General features: G+C 43.5%; 3 protein-coding genes and 1 long non-coding RNA gene across 6 annotated transcripts; 1 reads left to right on the top strand and 3 right to left on the bottom strand.

Moving 5' to 3' along the window:
• Positions 1–70: 70 nt before the first annotated feature.
• On the bottom strand, positions 71–3,245 carry LOC100822956 (pyridoxal phosphate homeostasis protein). Its single transcript, XM_003568877.4, has 7 exons — positions 2,894–3,245; positions 2,151–2,217; positions 1,464–1,510; positions 954–1,041; positions 610–743; positions 420–518; positions 71–321 (listed from the first exon to the last, which is right to left on the bottom strand). Exons 1-7 carry the CDS (start codon positions 3,113–3,115, stop codon positions 247–249), a joined length of 732 nt encoding a protein of 243 aa, XP_003568925.1. The 5' UTR covers positions 3,116–3,245; the 3' UTR covers positions 71–246.
• A 1,306-nt stretch (positions 3,246–4,551) lies between these two features.
• Positions 4,552–8,927, bottom strand: LOC100823575 (UPF0481 protein At3g47200). Of its 3 annotated transcripts, none has more exons than XR_001405980.2 (3): positions 8,750–8,927; positions 6,363–8,173; positions 4,552–4,933 (listed from the first exon to the last, which is right to left on the bottom strand). XR_001405980.2 is itself a non-coding variant. In XM_024458457.1 (3 exons), the coding sequence occupies exons 2-3, from the start codon at positions 8,148–8,150 to the stop codon at positions 6,498–6,500; spliced, it is 1,521 nt and encodes a 506-aa protein (XP_024314225.1). In that variant the 5' UTR covers positions 8,151–8,173; positions 8,750–8,927; the 3' UTR covers positions 6,248–6,497. The 3 variants fall into 3 exon arrangements, 2 of the variants coding, with proteins under 2 accessions (XP_024314225.1, XP_003568927.1); XM_024458457.1 differs by lacking the exon at positions 4,552–4,933 and having other exon boundaries at positions 6,248–6,501; positions 6,634–8,173; XM_003568879.3 differs by lacking the exon at positions 4,552–4,933 and having other exon boundaries at positions 6,248–8,173.
• Positions 8,928–10,921: 1,994 nt separating this feature from the next.
• Positions 10,922–14,010, bottom strand: LOC106865975. Its single transcript, XR_002962780.1, has 2 exons — positions 13,611–14,010; positions 10,922–11,929 (listed from the first exon to the last, which is right to left on the bottom strand). It is a non-coding gene; the product is annotated as an uncharacterized LOC106865975 (long non-coding RNA).
• Positions 14,011–15,719: 1,709 nt separating this feature from the next.
• Positions 15,720–16,944, top strand: LOC112270545. The gene is made up of 2 exons (XM_024458188.1): positions 15,720–16,291; positions 16,534–16,944. The coding sequence occupies exons 1-2, from the start codon at positions 15,738–15,740 to the stop codon at positions 16,673–16,675; spliced, it is 696 nt and encodes a 231-aa protein (XP_024313956.1). The 5' UTR covers positions 15,720–15,737; the 3' UTR covers positions 16,676–16,944.
• The last annotated feature ends 1,153 nt before the right edge of the window (positions 16,945–18,097 follow it).

Below are 18,097 nucleotides of genomic sequence, written 5' to 3'. Positions count from 1 at the left end.
GAAATGCAGAGACTGTTGGGAAGCTGATGATGAATCAAACAGTATACACCATAGAAGCAAACAACAGAACTTGGGATTCCCGTGCTATAAACAAAAGGAAGCACCGTGAGAAAACAATATTATTAATGGCACATGGTGTAAACATCAAAGTGTAAAATTTTAGAGGAAATGGATACATATTTATCACAATGCGAATCGTACATATTCTATCAGTCTTGCAACAAGGCCTGAATATACATAGATATCCTAGTTTTTCTTTGGGTATTCTCTTGCACCAAAGATGGTTGATCCAACTCTAACATTCGTGCTGCCCATTTCAATCTGCACAAACATATACACGCAAACAGAAGTAAACGTCATTAGGCATTGCTATTCAGTGTTTGCATCTCTTAGTTCACTTCTCGTAATCTGTTCCTTACCGCTTGCTCAAAATCAGCAGACATGCCCATGGACAGCTCGCACTGCTCTTCTGGTATACCAAGCTCATCGCATACCTCCTTCCGGCAACTTGACAGTGCCTAAGCATTCAACAAACAGCATACATTATGATGCCAAAAAAAACACTATAAAACATATCAGTCCAACTAAGTTTGTGTCTCATAATATAACCTTGAAATTTTCCGGGGTTGAGGAGTAATCAAGCATCCCAATTGTCATCAAGCCAGAAAATACAAGATTTGGGCAGCTCAATTTGACATGTTTTGCTAATCCCACACACCCTGAGGGATCTACTCCAAATTTTGCTGCAAAATAGTAACAAGGTTTGAGAATTACAGATGTTCACTCTGGTAATGCCACAAAACTCTTCACTTACAAACACTTAACAGTAGCTAAAAACAAATGTGTTGTGTATAAATGTTCAAAACTAAGGACCAAGGTTCTTGCTCTGAGAAATTTCAAATCAAGCCCAAAGTGTTCACATTTGTATTGGTAGGGAAAATTAGAGTACCCACATTCTTCTCCACTTGTGTTGACTTGGACCAAGACCTTAAGAGGCTTTCTCCCCAAATCAGCTACTACCCGATCAAGACGATTAGCAATCTGAAAATAAAATGAACCATGTTACAGATGGAAGATTGACAATCGGATTTGCAACAAGACGAATGCAATTGAGAGAAAAAAATGAACTCCAACACACTGCAAATTTTATTTCCAAATCCTAAGTGACACAATAAAACACTGTTACAGTAAATATGATCAAAAGCAAGCTCAGTATGATTGATTGTACATGTGAAAGGGTGGGCCTAGTTGGAAATAACAACTAAACAAGTTTTACGAGGTTATTGATATGCATGATGCTTGGAAGAGCATATTGTTCCTTGACCAAGCAAAGGATACCCTGTGAAAAAGGTAACTACAATAATGCAATTACCGATGACTGAGAACCTTAAATGTCGGTGCGTAAAGCTAGAAAAAAAATGCAGTTGAACAAACCATAAGAAATGATTCAATTGATCATATACCTTCTCATCATCTACGCTCTCAACCATGTCCAGATTTGGCACACCAGCTGCATGTTAAGAAGAAGAAATGAAGCATTACCTCAATAAGGATCCATAAAGTATACAAGATATCAGGTATCAACTTATATATAGAATTGACAACGCTTAAGAAATAACTATATGTGTTATAAACATATAAGTAAAAGGCATCAACTTCGTTTCATAATGTTTGTAACCAAAACCTTATTCTTGGGATAGTGTAGTACTCCCTCCGTTTCTTTTTATAGGGCGTATAAATTTTTCAGCGTTTTTCTGAAATATAAGGCGCACGCCCCTCCGCCCACCCGCCCACCCGCGATTTGCATGCCGCGCAGCCGCTAGACCACGCGCTGGGCTAACTGAAACATATCAACCGCCCATGCATGCAGCAGATCAAGCCAGTCCATCCATGCGCAAAGGCAGTTAGGCTGGAGAGAGACATGCGGCAGTTGCACGCGGGGAGTACCGAGTGGCTACTTCTCAGTTCGGTTGTGCTCTGCGTTAATATTCGCGCTGAAAAATCTACGCCCTATAAAAAGAAACGGAGGGAGTATAACATAATATACAACTTCTAAGTAGTGGAAAAACCTAATAAACTAGAAGTTGAGACATGAGAGTTGAGAGCGATTATCCCTGCCAAAATATCCAAACAAGAATGCAGACACTAACCTAGGAGGGCTTTGGCTTTATTGCTCTGCAGGTTCCCAATGAAATGCCACTCGATATCCTCTGGAAGCTGCAACAAGAACACCAGCTCAGACAACTAAATGGGTGAAAAAGGATAAGCTCGTTGACTTGAAGATGACTGGTCAATTGTACAATGGTTGGGGTGAAACATGGCCAAATCTTTGAACTTTGATTGGTCATAGAAAATTAAGAAAGTGGCAGATTACAGGATGTTCATATATAGCCATACACCTTAGCAACAGATGTTCAGATGGCCCTACAGAGACTTCTCAGTGAACTGTTAGAACATAAGAACATCACACCATATAGCTATCCAAGCAACAATCTGAAGCAGGAGCAAACATAATCTAGCAACAGATGTTCAGATGGCCCTACAGATAAGATATACGCATGACATGTTTCATGTGCTTTCTCATGTGATGTGACGCCCACAGAACTAACTATCACCAATTACAGCTACCAAATCATCGGTGTAAACTCCGATCGACAGTGAGAGAAAACCTCCTGACATTTATGAGATCACCACTGCGCAACCTAGCATGCACAAGATCCGTTTGCGATGCACAAGCTCGCATCAAGAATGAGCACCTATGGGTCTCCCCGACTCAAATGCTAATTACACAGGCGCGACAACTCTGAAATGAGTTTCACCTAGCAACTTGCTGTCGATTCAGGTTCCAACAGGAAAAGTTCAGAGTTTAACACTTCGGGAGCGTATAATAAACCTGGGGGGCCTTGTCGATGAGCTCCTGGACGTAGTTCTCCCCGAAGCAGCGGTGGCCGGCGTCGTACACGCCGCGAATGACGCCCACGGGCTTGGTCTTGCTCACGGCCACCACGCGCACCGACTCCGGCGCGCGCCCCGACCGCGCCGCCGCTTGCTGCGCGCGCGAGAGAACCGACCGGAGCGCCGCCGCCGCGCCCTCCGCCGCCGCCGCGGACGCCATCGCCGCCGGCCCCGATCCGCCGGCCTCCTCCGTGGCCGTTGCTGCTGCCGCCGCCGTGGTTGGTGGGAGCCCCTGGCGCGCGTATGCGTTGCAGTCGTGTCGTGTGTGGTTAATCTATTTCTGAGGAAATGAGTGCTCGAGGTTGGAATTCTAGACGGTTCTGGGAGTTGTAAGGCAGCCGATCGTTCTTTAAAATTAAGAAAAAATCGTACTCCAACAAATTTACTCCGTACTTATTTTGTCTGTTCTTCAATCCAAATGTTATAAATTTCGTTTGAAAAATTCAACCGGTTGGCAGTTTGGTGTTTTTTTTACAAGAAGGCCAAGGCCGTATATTAAATCAACCAACTTTTACACAACCATCTTTGAAGTAAAAGAAAAATTACATGCAAGTTTTTGTAAATAAGTAGTTGCCTTCCTCCTGCACTCGCCCGTGGCGCGTCGTGAGCGAAGTTCGATGCTGCTTCTGAACCTCCGAACCACGTCGGAGTCAGGAAAACGTTGTTGACGCAGCAGCCGAAAAGACACCGGCAACAATGATATGAGAAATAGATCAACGTCCCGAAGAAGAAAACGCGAAGAGGGTTGGATTGCCATCCCAGATCCGGCCAGACGGACCCGAGAAGACCTACCCACAGAAACTCCACGATGAGAGGTCGAAACTGGCCGAGCCTTGCCAATCGGAAAACGAACCAAAGATCTGAAACACACAGACGACCTGCAAAACACAAACACAAGACCAGATCTACGACTCCAGAAGAGCAGCGACCAACTATCCCACACTCCTCAACGCCACCGGCAGGATCGTCGTCGACAAGGTGGACGAGAAATCGAGAAAACCTCATTCTTGACCCGCACAATGCCACCATCACCACCATAGTGCCGCTGCCAGCTAACCAAACCCTAACTTATGAAAAACTACGATAGCACGAAGTGTAGAGAAGGCAGGGACGTCGTTCCTTGCCGGCGGGCCGGCTGGAACGAGATTGTTCTCGAGGCACTGGTGGCAGCGGCTAGGGCGTGGGCGTTCTGTTTTCTATCAGGGAAGTCTTGAGTTTTATTTCTCTACTTTTGTCGATTTCTCTAGCACTCTAGCCGACCCCAACAGAAAAATTACTTGAGCCGACCCCAACAGAAAGATTACTTCTTTCGATACATAATAAGTGTCTCAGAGTTAGTACTGTGTAAGGATATAAAACATTGTCCCCAACTAAAATTTATCAAACTACGCAAGGTGTTGTTTATTTATCAAAAATAAACCTCACGGCATAATGGCATATATCTTACCAGCCTGCTGCTAGTCTTTCACAAATACAGTACATTCAAACACACCATTATTTGTATTATTTTGTACTGTGAATCGAGATGAATCCGACGCCTTTGAATATAAAATGACACGGTCAAAATGCATACGCTGCTACATTTTTTAGGACGCAACGGTCGATCCCCGCGATTTGATTAGAAGAATAGAATTGTCCCTGTTTATGAGGAATACCGGGCCCAAAAACTGATACAAATACACGGCTTATTCAAGGAAAGCCGTGCGAAAAATCCTGACAAAGAGCATACACAGGAACCGAACAAACAAGCTGCAACAGCAAAGACGAAAACCTGCTCCGCTCCAACAACGCCGAACAGGGAACGGCTCCTTGCGACAGAGAAAGGTAGGCAGAGCGGGGCTTCTTCGACGACCAGAGATAGAAGAGGTTGTCCTGACGGGAGCGGCTCGCGCATCGGCAAGCCCGTGTATCACGAAGTCGCCCACCCTGGTCAGGACTCATACCAGGCCCACCACCGAGAACGAAACTAACTAAAGAACTGTAACATACATGGTGAAAAATGATTCTGTTTTAAATTAAATTTATGAGCAATGGACACGTAGATTCCAATTAGTTACACATCAATTGGATACCTCAAAATAAAATGGAGAAACGTGAATGAGGGCTACAGTTGTGCCAAACTGAAATTATACACTCTCACCATTGCAACAAATAATCAGTAGGAACAGGGAAACTATTATGCTAATAAGGTTACAAAGCATCAATCCGTAGGAACTGGGAAACTATTATGCTAATAAGGTTACAAAGCATCAATTAGAAATGGAAAAATAAATAATGAAAAATCCCATTTTTAACCAGAAATGACATCTGTTTCTTCCAAAAAAGAAAGAAAACTTATGATGAACTTGCACTTATGTTTACTATTCTTTTATAAGAATTGGTGGTTGTGATGGTTCAGTCCTTACTTTCTTCCCCCCCTCAAAAATATCTCTAACAAAATAATACTCCCTCCGTCTCATATTAAGTGACTCCAATTTGCCCAAATATAGATGTATCTACGTCTAAAATCCGTCTAGATACATGTAGTTCTCAAGTACCTCGAAATTAATTTAGACCGTCCGTTTTTGTTGATCCAAGGACACAGATTAGTTGCTACTTCTAAATACTCCAACTTAGATCTATGGAGTATCACGGAGTACTAAGAAAGCGAGGGTAAAAATGTAACAGGGAGAAAAACAGAGACTGCGACCTGGGAGGAAGATGGTGGTGCCATGGCCGCGATGAGAGCAGGCTTGGAGAAGAGCGGCGTGCGCGACCCGAAGGCACGGGCTAGGAAGGCGGCGCAGGGCCCAGTCGACGTGTGCTGAGAGGCGGCGGCCGACGCGGTGAGTGCGGGGAGGCTGCGGGCATGGCCGAGGAGGGCGGCGCGCGGCCAGTTGGCGTTTGTTGGGAGGAGCGGCCGGCGTGCGTGCGGGGAGGCGCGTGTGCTGGGAGGCGGCCGGCGAGGACGAGGACGGTGGCGGTCCTGCCGACGCGTGCTGGGTACTTTTTGTTTTAATTTTACTAATTGTGAAAAGTCCAGAATGCCCTCCTTTAGTACTACATTTAGTCCAAGGGAGTATTGGGTACCGTAGAAGTCACTTAATATGAGACGGAGGGAGTAATAAACTAACTCAAATAGAACAAAGCTCATCCGTAACAAACTAACTTAACCACTTTCCTAAAAAATCTCTAACGAAATCTAGCAAAATATGTATCACTTTTTTGCAAGACACTGAAGATAATGGCGGAGCAATTACTTTGCATATCATACTACACGATCATATGACTAGGCAGATCTATGATCGTTGTGTTATGTAAGAAAAACCATTCATCATCTATCATCAAATGTGATAACAACAAAAATAATAGGAAGCCATAGATAGTCCTGAAAAAAAAATCTGAGCAATGATTTGATTGTAACATACCATGGTTATTGACCCAACCAAAGCATGATGGATGACGCTTAAATGGCTCATTTTCGATGTCCTCATTGAAGTACACTTGGAACTATAGCCAGTGAATAACAGTGTGGCTGGTCTTGATCAATTTTCCATGGGTGCTTACCTTGGATTAACATAAGACTGGACTGTGAGGACAGTCTGTGCGACAGTACAGAAAAGCACAATAACACCAGCCAACGCAGCGACAACCAGCCATGGATTGCTCAAATGGTTGTGTCTCAGCCATGCAACCCACCTGTGCATACGGTTCTGATAAGATACCTCCAGGGCTAAGCACAGATGCTTGAGGTGATGATTCCCGTAGAAATCAAAGACAACGCCTTTCGTCAGCCTGGTAAAGAGCTGTGATATATCTCTGTCGGTGCGCATATGACGCGCGATGACCCCCTTTCGAGCCAGCAGTGCTACGTCATCGGGCATGCTCAAAAGCTTGGACATGAAAACAGTGTAGGCAGTGACATAATTTCCGACTTGCGGACATGTTTGCTCCAGTGCTATCAGGTTCCTGAAAAATACGATGGTTTCTTCATCCACAAACAAGAACGGGATTTCCAGGATACCATCTCTGAGCTTTATATCCAAGAGGGAATGGGGATTATGCTCAGAATATGTTCTCATCTTAAACTCAATTCCAGCTTCATGATACTGTGTTTCTCGACGCCATCGGTTTGGAAAATGGTCATGCTGCGATGAACCTAAATGGCTGAGGTAATCTCGACCCATCTGAAGGAAGTAACGAATATAGTGTTTTGTTGTATGGTGTTCATCCTGGTTAGAACTAGGTCGGAAGTACATATGACACAAGTGTAGCAAATGATCAAAATCTTTTGGCCGACTGGACTCTCGTACTGCTGTTGGATAGAATGACACATACCTTTCTGTATATCGAGCAAAACTTGATTTACACGTAGTAGTTGGTGCCACCTTGTTAGAAATAGCTACCTCATATACTGCCTCGACTATGAAAAACGGAATTTGGTTCTCCAGCAGGAATAGGTTATGTATAACATAAACATCATACCACTGTCCAATCTGCTGAGCATTGTCCGGATATAGGCATTGCCCTGTGTTATGGCCACTGCTCTGTGAGCATAACTCAATCTCAAGCACTGAATTTTCTTCCCTGGAATGCGTATGATTCACAATGTCTTCTCCCACTACAGTGCTCTTCATGGCATTTGACGTCTTCGTGTTTATTTGTTGAATATCATTTACCCCCGTTACTTCTGGATGCCCAGAACTCGAATCTTCTTTAAGTATTTCGGCATGTGATGAACTAGGCATGCCAGTGTGGAGTTCAGGCCTTATAAATTCATTAAATTTCCCAAGGGAGACAAGCACAAAACATCCATCAAGCAAGAGCGTCTGCAAAAAATCCTTCTTATTCATTTTAATATCTCCAGAATAGCACATCCTTGCTCGTTTCTCTAGTCCATTTATGACGGTCAAGTAATCTTTCAAACCCTTCTCACAGTTTAGCTTGAGGACGTAGTCCAAGCGGTTCCATTTTTCTCTCTCTGTAGAAGAAAGTGCTGGAGATCCATGGTGATACGGGCCAATTGACAAAATTATTGGTTCGTAAGAATATCTATCACTCGCACGGATATGCTCATGTATTCTCGGTATCAAGCAGAATTGAGATCCACTGTCATAAACAATATCCGATGAAAAGCAGTTTCTCAGTTCATTTTTCATTGAAATACCGAGTTCCTCTATCTCAATAACAGACATAACGTCTTCCGCTTCAGCCATTTCTTTCTTTACACGAAAAGTTGCTGCATAGTCGCATTGAAGGACAAAATAAAATAAGTTACGATACTGTTGAGGTGTAGATTAGTAAAATCAGTAGTGTAGAGGTGTGTAGTGCAGGGTTCTTGTATGCTTCTAATCTATCTAACTAACTTGATGGCTCGAGCCAAATCTGTGTTAACTGAAACAATAGAAATCTCGAGAGAAAACTGACATGCACCTGACCACCTCCGACACGGCAAAAATATTTGTATGCACAATTTGTGTTCAAGCCAAGAAACAGGACAACTATGGATGGCAGCATAATAGAGAGAACAGTTCCACAATTTTCTCGAAATGAAACCAAGATAATTTGATGCATTTCTGAAGTGCAGCAGAAGACCTGTATGTTATTCGTTCGTATTTGTCCTTTGCAAGACCAGGTTTTCAGAAGGATGGTATCTCTAGTTGAGACAAGAAATGGTTCGTGCGGCGTGTCCTTGCCTAAGTACATCGCATCCACTGAACTGGTTGTGTGTTGTGTTTCAGTGGATGTGATGCGAGTTGCATGCGGGCAATTTCTGTTTTCCAATTGGCAAGTAAATTTCATCATACGGTCTTACCTTTGCTATGACTCCAGGCTTAAAGGCCTTGCTCTTTGGGGGCATCATCTCCCTTGCCTCCGCAGCTAAACCACTACCGCGCGGCACCGTCGCCGACGCTCTCGGCCGCCGCAGCGGACCAGCCTGCGGCCTCCCGATCGCCCTCCACCCGATTCCCGATCCCCCAGGCGTCGCGCCGCCCAGTGCCCTGCGCTGCGCACGTCGTGTCGGTATAAGTCGGCCTGGCAGCCTGGTACAACCCCCATATTTACAAGGCCCGGTCCAGTTATTAGCCACTTACTGCTTCACAATCACAAAGCCCAGGCCCAGATTTGCTGCTTCTTCCTGTGCTTTGCCCTCAAAAAAAGAATCCACGCCATATTGAAAAGTTTGGCCGCACTGCATCCCACGGCGAGATGCAAGGAAGTTTATATGCGTTAAATTAGTGGCCGCGGACGTTCCAACAGCTGGAGATTTTGATTCTCAGTCCTCACATGCTACACGGCGCGACAGCAAAACGAGATCACCGTCAGTAGCCTGCTCTGCTCAACGGAACATACATATGCAAGTCATGTCAGCATGTGGCTGGCTCCTCCTCCTCCTTTCTGCTTCTTCTTCTTCTTGTCCGTTATCTTCGTTTTGTTGTTGGATAAAAAGTCCTCCTTCACATTTAATGAGCCGTCCACTTACCGTTACCAAACATTCCCTCTTTCCGAAAAAAGAAGAACCATTGCTGTCCTCAGAAACACGAGAACACTAGCTTGCCGAACGTTGGTCCAGGACGGGTATAAATCTGGCACCCTTCAAGCTGGTGCACACGGAGCACATATTCCAAGCGATGAAGCACCGTAGAGCAACTCTCCTGGCGGCCATGATTTTCCTGGTGATCTCTTCTGCTGCTAATGCGGGGAGAGACGTTCCAGCAGGCCTCGCCAAGGACAGCCATTTGGGCACCCCGCATGGTACACATTCGTGCCTTTAGTTTGATTTTTCTTCTCCGTACTTCCCAACATACGAATTCGACTCTCTTTCTTGTCCAGAGCAAAACGACGGTCTCTCCGAATCGAAGGGGATCACTGTCCGGGAGCCCATATTCCGTCCTCCTATGAACCCACCCTGTGCCTCCAAGGTCGTAGGAACAAGCGGGGCCGCCAACGAAGAGGAGCTTTGCTAAGAGAGCACAGCAGAGTAAAAGGGCTCCAGTAGTCAAGTAACTACTCCTACAATCAGTTAACCTATTACTGAACTAGAACTAGCAAGCACACGCAAGATATTATATTATCTTCCGTCCAGTGCGCTATGAAGTGTAACGTGTAAAAGACACATGACCGTCTACAAGATCTCGCCCCCACCCTCTCTCGTCATAATATTTTCCGGCCAATACTCTATGAAGTATAAAAAACAGACAACCATGTTCCTCTCTCGCCCAGTTGCCCCTACCCTCACATCTCATGTGAAGCCTCATTCCCTTTTTGAGTCCACAACACTACAGCCACACCGGTTTTCCAATGCCCGGCTCTCTCACGCCACCTCCCTCCCCTCTATTCCGCCCTCCCCCCTCCACACAACCTCCCTCATTCCCCTTCATTGGGGGCCACTCCTGAACTTCCTCAATCTCTCGCATCTCCCCCCGTTCTCCGTTACACCCTTCCAAGATCTCTCCTGTCCACCCGGCCCCGCCAACCACCTGTCTTTCCTCTTTCCTATTTGCATATTCTTTCAGTCTTCCCCCCTCTCTCTCTTTGTTTAAAATTAGTTCGCATGCCTATGGCATAATTTGTTAGGCTAATATTTACATATTTTCATGTATGTTACCACATTTACATAGTTCCGTTGCTAAGATGAACCATAGGTGAGCTAGCACGGATGGATGCGCGGCTTGCCTGCTCCCCGGTGATACTCCTGCCCATGCTCCCGTCTTCATCAACAATTTTGATTTTATTAATAGTAACAGACAAGGATACTATATAGAAGATTTGCTGTGCCCTCTTTTCCCTCCTCGGAAGGACAAGAACTTCTCCTTAAGCTCCAGAAAGAACTATGGGCTTACCTAAAGAAATGAACAGCTAGCTTTGGCCTGCTCATAGAAGCAGAGAATTAACACATCACTGGATAGCATGTTATAGAAATGTATAAGCAACAGGTTGAACTTGCTTGGAATAAGATGGTCAAAGTAAAAAAATATCTATTCAATAACAGTACCCACTGGGAGTAAAACTTATATTATGCTGCAAGGATAAAAAATCTCAAGGCCAAACATTTTTGTTCTCTCAAATCGCTACTGAAGCTCTTAATAACATTTCTCATTATTGTATCTTAATAACACATTTCTAACTATTGTTACCATTGATTCACTCAAAGACTTCACTGTATTTGCCTAGCTCTCCCAGCTTTCCGAATAACTTCATAGTCATCCTGCTCACTATTTGGAGAAAAAAGAACATAAGGCCTAATCACTACAATCTGGTGCACCATGAAACAAAACGCTAGAAGAGAAAGCATCTCAGAAACTGAAATCCTTGCACGCAGCAACATCAAACTTCGATCCAATTCTTCTCACCGTGAATACAACATGTATATTTCTATATTCCCAACAGTGGGCTACCAATTCCAAGTTTCTTTCCAAGAGTGAAGTGAGAGCCTGGTGCAAACCTGCTCACTATTTGGAGAAAAAAGAACCTAAAGAATCTGAAACCAGTGATTTCTGAAATGAACTGTAGAGAAGGTAGAGCACATAGCCCAACCAGTTCTTCCAAGAGCCGCTCCTTTGTGCTTGTTGTTTCTTACTCTGCGCTGAGAGCAAAGAATTTCTCCGTTGATCAGTCACCTAATTACAAATGCTAATTTAATTATACAAACACAAAACTGAAGCTTCAGATGCATCTTCACCGGAAAACCACGCGAACATGAGTCGGACGTGACACAAACAAACTTCAATTGCACAAAATTGAAACAACACATCTGCACCTCATTCAAATCAACTTTAGCTTGAGTACATTTCAACTTTAAGAAGAATATAATCATCAGGTCAATACAAACGATATGACGATAAATATTGTGACTTGGATGATGCGTCGTAGGTTTGGACCGTTATAACAAAAGAACGTCAATGAATACAAATAGGATATTGCACCTTATTTGTATACGAAGCATGCAGAATGGTGAATTCTATACATACTCGATCAATTATTGTTCCAGGACCTGAAAAATTAACCATCATAAGGAGGTTCATATCCTCTGCATTTTGCTGCTCTACTTCAAAGTTCAAACAATAATAACCTAAGAGAGAATATTGTGGATATTATTCAGTGCGTCGATGGTTAAGAAGGGAAGGTGCGGCCGACGTGTGCCCATAAAATTTTCCACATAAAAGCAATGTAAGAAAAATAATTAAGCCATATATACTGCTATTAATGTTGTAACAAAAAAAATTAAAATTGGACTATTCTTTGCCCAGAACACCCATATACTGCTATTAATGTTGTAAGAAAAACATTTAAATTGGACTATTCTTTTCCCAGAACACCCATACGGTTTAATTTAGTGTTGAAAAGTTCAGTGTTAAAAAGTTCAGAACGGTCACATGCACAGGACTGTTATTTGCCCCCAACACCCATATGTGATCTTCCATTGAACAGGACATGAACGTCCTTATGACGGTCACATTATAATTTGCACTTCAAGAAAAAATCACACTTTTCTTCCATGAACAGGACATGATCAAAATCCTTAATATCCTTTGAAAAGCGACCCTCTTGTTGTAAACTTTCAACTTCTGTTTGCTCTTCCATGAATAAAAAGATTCATATGGGAAACAAACTGATTCGCTACCAAAATGACCCTACAAAGGACCCTAACCCTTCACTGCTATATCATGAGAAAATGACCCAGAAAAGAAAATTGGTGCAAATGTTTGTACTCCCTCCGTTCCATAATTCTTATCGAAATATTACATGTATCTAGACGCTTTTTAGGAATAGATACATCCATTTTTGGGCAAATTTAAGACAAGAATTATGGAACGGAGGGAGTACAAGCAAGCCAGAAAACAGGACAGCATCTAAGGCATGCTTCCTTTGATCAAATACGCAGTATTTCTGAATTTGCCATCCTTCTGGGTAAAACATCACCATGCTTGCAGGGTTCTACCACTTCTTATCCGGTGTCTTTTTCAAACAAGAGAAATCATCAGAAATTTAAAATAAAATACTTTATGGTAAAGTGGGAGTGTGCGTCAGGCAATGGTTTCAGTTAAATGTCTCTAATTAGAGCAGTATATGGTAAGGCAGGTGCAGTTGCCACCTAAAGGCAGAATTTATACGACTTCAGTTCTCGACAAAATCAAAAATAAATATATTCAGTAACTGCAAACGAATTGAGGAGAATTCAAATAAACTATCCATGACATTGGGGACTACTAAATCATCTATGATATACACAGAATCAATTCAATCAAAATTCAGAGAAACATAAGGTAAAATCTTATTCTATTTTTAATCATCATATGAACTATAGTAAATTATTCTATTTTCAATCATCATCCATGGCATCCATGCCCAAGTAAACTGAATCGAATTATATAGTTGCATGTAATCAATCGTGAACTACTACTAAATCAAAGACAGCATTAAAACAGAGATAACAAGACAGCGCAAGGAAGAGGAATCACGAACCACCAAATCTGAGACTCACGGACAAGCAATAACAAATGATTTATGGAATCAAACGCAGAATCAGCGATGAAGCAAAGCCTAAAAATTCCGTCAGGACGGCATCACACCGAAACGAATTTCAGAGGCAATTTCAGAAGCAAAGCCTACCATTATATGTATCTCTTCGAAAATTCGTTGAAATTATAGACTGACACATAATGGGAACTCACGGTGTCATGGAATTGAGGACCCGGGGGACTCTGACGGCGGCCGTGGATCGCAGGTGGAGATCGCCGGCGACGGCTGGCAAGTGGGCGTGGCGGGCAGAGGCAGGGCCGAGGAGGGCTTGGTGGGAGGCGGGTCAGAGGAGGGCCTCGGAGGGGAGGAGGCAGCGTCGGCAGCCTCCTCGTCGCGTGCCTCCGACGGCGTGCGCGGATCGTAGGTGGAGATCGTGGCGGCGGCGGGCGAGCGGCGAGTCGGACAGAGGAGGGTCGTGGGGTGGATGAGGCGTCGGCGGCCGCTGGGTGGCGGGGCAGAGGATGGCCGCGGGGGTGGGAGGCGGCGGCGGCCGCAGAGAAGGGAAGGAGATCGCGGCGACCAGGGGCGAGCGGCGAGCCGGGCAGAGGAGGGATAGAGGAGGGCCGTGGGGTGGAGGAGGCGTCGGCGGCTGCTGGGTGTTGGGGCAGAGGAGGGCCGCGGGGGTGGGAGGCGGCGGCGGCCGAAGCGAAGGGAAGGAGATCGCGGCGTTGGAGGCTGTACGGGCGAGGAGAAAAGAAGAAAAACGGTCGGGGGTGGGCCGAAAGATTCTACGCGGGTGGAATTTCAACTCAATAGTTAATCACTACGTGCACACCTTTAACAAGTAATTCATGTTTTGTTAGACTGATTGTGGGGTTATTATTTGTCCGTCTACGTTTAGTTGGGTGAATGTTGGGATGAATATGTTGGTGTCTGTCTAGCTACCTCTGCGATTTTACCAGTTATCCATGCCGAATGCAGCTTCTGCTAGTATGCAGCAGTAGTATAGCACTCAGTCTCAAGATGTGTTTAGTTTTTCAGAGGTACAACTCATGGAGAACAAAAAAAGGAGACCACAGCTGCCACACTGCCTAACCAAGATCTGTACAACGCGACAATAGAGTTTACATTCGCCGCATTCCAGTCGCCTCTTTTCGTCAAATACGCAATCTGTTGGGCCTTCATGAGTTGGAAGCACTCATGTTACACCCCTTGCCTTATGCAATTTGTTTACCTTCTCGATTTTCCCTTGCGACACCCATGATGCTCGATACGTTCCACTCTATATTTCATTCCTATTCTTCATGAGTTGGAAGCACTCATGTGTTATCAGCGACTGATTGGCTGTGAGGCCAAATTGTCTTTTTTTCTTGTCATATTCACAGTTACCTGAATTTCTGATGTTATATTACCTATATTTTAGAAAAAAATTCCTGCCATTGACCTGTTCTTATATTGATCACTCTGACTAATTTGTATGTGGATCTGACAGAACTGATATGTTGATGGTTGTTCTATCTGAGATGTATTTGCGGATTTGTTAAGTTTAGAGTGGTCCTTAGAAGCGCACATATGGTTAAGTCAACGGAAACGGATCTGTTAAACTAGAAAATACTTTCTTCGATTCTAAATTGTTGTCGAAATATTACATGTATCTAGATGTTTTTTAAGAATAGATACATCCATATTTGGGCAAATTTGAGTCAAGAATTTAGGATCAGTAGAAATTATCTTACTATCAATCATCCGTCATTAACTCATAATGGTCGTTAACTAGTGATTTCACTCTTTGAATACTACTCTTGGAATAAATATTCTCATGTAGTCGTATGTAATAACTATATATTATGAGGCTCCGAAACTCTGCTGTCCTGCAACTGCACGTGGTGAGGTCCAGAAGCTCCTTTATCATACAAAATATGTTTGCTCTGTTTCTGTAAATTCAGGAATCCTAGCCTCTGAAGCACGCTTATTGAAATGAAATATCTGGACTATCAAACATGCACATTATTAACTATCTTTGCTGATTATTGTTGTTGCTGATATGTCGTGCCTGCTAAATTGTATATTAACTATTATCGTAGGTAAGATGCTTTGTATTTTTCTTATCTCCATCGTACATTGGCATGTTATGTTTGCTGAGAACCTTACTGATGAATCAAGCAACATTCATATAGTTCTAACAACAAACTTTACCGATTTTGCTTAAACCATTTGTCATTTTTGTTACTCAAAGACTGAAGTTACATGTTATATGCATTAACTTTGATTTATTTATTTATTTGCCTCTGACATAAAACAATCTTATTTTAAGGTTTTTCTTTTCTAAGAACGAAGATATGCGAGCTGAAGAAGAAAGATGGGCCAATCTTTCAAAGCTTCATGCCATTCTGCGTCTATTCGTTCCAAGGGAGATGGAGCAAAATATAGAAAACTGGTTGACACAATTGATTGAAAACGGCGTCACAGGCTCCGAAGACCATGCATCAATAGAAGGTGCAAGGACTGGTGCTGGGAGTTGTGAAGAGGTACAAGCAGAGGTTGCTTTTAATGATGGTGGTGAAGGTATTCCTAAAAACTTGCAATCCAGTCAATATGGCCTGGAAGGTAATAAGGCTAAGAGGCCACGAAGAAGTGATGCACCTGCCTCTCCACTTGAAGAATGCAATAGCTCATTTCAAGCTCCTTCCAGGCCAGCTGTACTTGTGCAAGTGCCAAAGTCAACCTCCTCTGAATTAATCTTCAAGTCACTCAAAGCGATACCTGAGCTAGCCCGTTGTGATTTTCTAAGAGCCTACGGTGCTCTTATCCGCGATGATCGCCAATTTGAATCTCTTATGGCTCTCCCGATGGACATGAGGAAGGATTGGTTGCTCATGGAAATTGGAAAAAGGTAAGGCTTGCTCCTCCATTGCTCCAGCAGCATGGATGTATTTACTTTGCTTGGATGTTGTCCGATGGGGCCTGTCAAACTTAAACTAATGCTCCTGAGTAACTAGTCTTAGCTTATGTTGGAACCATGCGAGATCTGCCATGTATATATGATTCTGATGATGGCCCTTAGTTAGCATGGAGTCTGCTTATTCCTCCGCCGCAGTGTCATTTACTTCTGACTCCTGATAACGTTTGTCTCAGCGATCCCTCTGAAGCTCCAGCCGAGGAGATGGACAGCAAGGCCGAGAACTCGGGAGGCGAGGAGGCTGAAGCTGATCCGGCTCGGCCCGTTCGGAACAGAAGATTGCCGACCCGGCTTGCAGGCCGCGAGTGGATCCGATGAGACCGTGTAACGGCTGCCTTCAGCTAGCGGGTAGGAAGGCTGGCGATTAGGATACGGCAAAGGACCAGGCGGCCATGGCGGCAACGATCTGAGCTCATTGTTGGGAGAGTTTGTATTAGGCTGATAATTCACCCTAGATTCTACCTGTACTGTCGATCTAGACTCAAATATCTCAGTTTGACACGAGTGTTAAATGTGTCGTGGAAAATTGCTCATATGCCAGAGTTTCTGCTACTTATTTATGTGTTGACGCATCTGTTCAACTTTCAGCAGCTTGCAGGTGCTTTTCTGCAAAAAAAAAAAAGAGGCTTGGATTTTCTTTTGACAATTGGTTAGTGAAACAAATGCGCATATTCGGATGATCAGATCTAACTTTGTCGATCGACTTGACGCTACGGTGCCACTTATATTTGTCTCCGTTAGTGGCTGTTAGTGGCCGTTAATCAATAGTGGCAATAGTGGCATTTTAGAGTGAAAAACTGAGTTGCAGTGGGTTTTTTTTTGGAAAGGCTTGTTATTTGAGTGGTATTTTAGAACGTTATGTTTCTCGCAGTTGTATACTATTTGAGTGGTATTTTGGAACGTTATGTTTCTCACAGCTGTACACTCAAATCATTTGTAGACTAGCAAGGTGTCCGTGCCTTACTACGGAACAAAAAAATCACACAAATACACATTGATCAAACGGACATTATAATCGATGAACAAGTACTGACCGGTTGTGACAAATATTGCCTTACCCTTACTTCTCATATATGGCGATCACCATGCATAATGCATGTGAAATTTCAGATGCAAACCAAAAATAGCCTGATGGTATTCCAAAATACTGAAACTCCACTTCAACTTGAAATGAGTTTTTAAAAGCTATAGTTCAACACTGCATGCATAGAAAGTAAGAACACAACTAAACTTGTTTTATAAGACTATCTATTGCCTGATGCACGGTGTCTTCCGCTTCATATCCATTGTACTTGAGCAGGTGTATCAAAAATTGCTTCCTCGCCTAGCTTCGTATGCAGGCATACCAAAACTTTGCTTTCTCACTGCGTACATGATTGATCCAATCGTCACCATCCCATGAGCATCTTGATTGATGTCACCAATATACCACGCCGGAAAGAAAATCATCATTCAGCTGATTTGCGCTGCCTTGATTGCATCGTTTAGGTGAAATAAAATCCTTTGACCTCCCAATGCATATCTCATGGCTTGAATATGCTCAAGGCATGAAGGGATTCCAATATAGAGATGAGTTGATCGGATTTTCTTGAGACTTAAGCTTTATTTACTGCACAAGGTTTGGAGGTTCGCAACCTCTTTTTTATTTCTTTTCTTATGAAACAAATCTTTACTATGGTCCTGAAATGACAAAATCTAAACAGAAAAGGACGACTTCTGCAATATTGAGTTGATATTGTA

This window comes from Brachypodium distachyon, chromosome 2 (genome assembly GCF_000005505.3).
Source record: "Brachypodium distachyon strain Bd21 chromosome 2, Brachypodium_distachyon_v3.0, whole genome shotgun sequence".
Lineage (NCBI taxonomy): Eukaryota > Viridiplantae > Streptophyta > Magnoliopsida > Poales > Poaceae > Brachypodium > Brachypodium distachyon.
Note: the sequence above shows the minus strand (reverse complement) of the source record. Positions and strands in the feature narration are given on the sequence as shown.